General features: G+C 38.4%; 1 protein-coding gene across 1 annotated transcript in view; it reads left to right on the top strand.

Annotated features, from left to right (window-relative positions):
* CCDC78 (coiled-coil domain containing 78) overlaps positions 1 to 1,363 on the top strand; it is a 31,848-nt gene that overhangs the window by 7,052 nt on the left and 23,433 nt on the right. Inside the window, exon 6 of the mRNA XM_006015596.3 lies at positions 680 to 854. Coding sequence (XP_006015658.2) covers positions 680 to 854 — 175 coding nt within the window. The remainder of the gene's footprint in view (positions 1 to 679; positions 855 to 1,363) is intronic.

Genomic DNA, 1,363 nt, shown 5'->3' with positions numbered 1-1,363 from the left:
TTCCGATTAGTTAATAAATTTAATTTTGCTAACGTAGAAACATTTTGATTTTGACCTGTTTGTTGTTATAGTTAGATTTTTAAACAAAATTTTGTTCTGAACCCAAGACACTTTATTTAGACAATGCTGAAATAGGATATTTTGCCAATTCCAAAACTTATCTTCCCATTCCAAAACTTATCTTCCATATATTTTCAAATTGGCATGTTAGTCAAAACCGATCCTTATTTGCTGAAAGTTTTGGTTTCAAGAGATCATTATGTTTTCAATAGAGAAACTTTTTATGCAAAAAATTCCTGACTAGCTCTGCTTGGTAACAAGGTCCTTTTGAATATCAGTGGGATTTAGATACCTCAGTCCCTTAGTCTTTTCTTTGAAAATCCTAGCCCTAGTCACTATCCAGATTGTGTGATACTCTTTTACCACACACCCATGCTGGAAGCAGTGACATGAAGGATTTCTTATGTTCTGTTGTCTGGTGATGTCTGTTCCCTGCATCTTTCCCAAGGCACAGGGAAAAACTTTACGTGATTTTCACAAGTGAAATGAGTGCTCACAGTCTGAAAACTGGAGACAAAAGAGTTTCTTGTCATGTGGCACTATGGAAAGAACTTCTAGTTCATTTCAGGACTGGTAGAAAATAGATTCCAATGATAGTTTTATTTTAATTTCCTCACAGTGATTCCAGATTGACTCAATTGCTGGAAGAAGCCCTGGGTGGAAACAGCAAGACCAGAGTTATTTGTTGTCTGTCTCCCTCCCTAGATTCCTGGCATCTAGCCACCATGCTGAAAATGTGCATAGCTCTCTCACAAGTCAAGAACTTCCCTGTTGTAAATAGCTATTGTATGGAGGTATGGTATGGTTTCCTTTGGCCTTCCTGTTGCCTTTTCTTGAGAGAAATCAAAACTTTCAATAGGGTTGGGTTTAAACTCTACCACCAAGGTTCAAAGCATAATGTTCTCTGGGTGGCTAATGGAGATTAAAACTGGAGTTGACTTAAGGCAGGGGTGGGCAATTATTTCAGCTGGAGGGCCGCTTAATGACTTCTGATGAGCTGTCCAAGGCTGCAAGGGTAGACCCACTGCTTGACAGCTACCCCACCCCCTGATCGCCATCTTGAGACCAGAAGTCCCGCCCCTTAACCCCTGACCCTTGCCACCAGAAGTGCACCTTTTGGGAGTGGGGTTTGCTATCTTGGAACTGGAAAAAAACCCCAAAACTTATTAAAAATCAAATATCTACTATAACATATTATAATTTTATTTAAAAAAAATGTTTTTGTCCTGATTTAGGTGTATTTGCATAGTGTATATAGAGATGATTGCATAATAGCTCAAAATAAAGTCTTACTCTTGTATAT

Source organism: Alligator sinensis, unplaced genomic scaffold (assembly GCF_000455745.1).
Source record: "Alligator sinensis unplaced genomic scaffold, ASM45574v1 scaffold404_1, whole genome shotgun sequence".
Lineage (NCBI taxonomy): Eukaryota > Metazoa > Chordata > Crocodylia > Alligatoridae > Alligator > Alligator sinensis.
The sequence above is the reverse complement of the archived record's forward strand: the minus strand, read 5'-3'. Positions and strand labels throughout refer to the sequence as shown.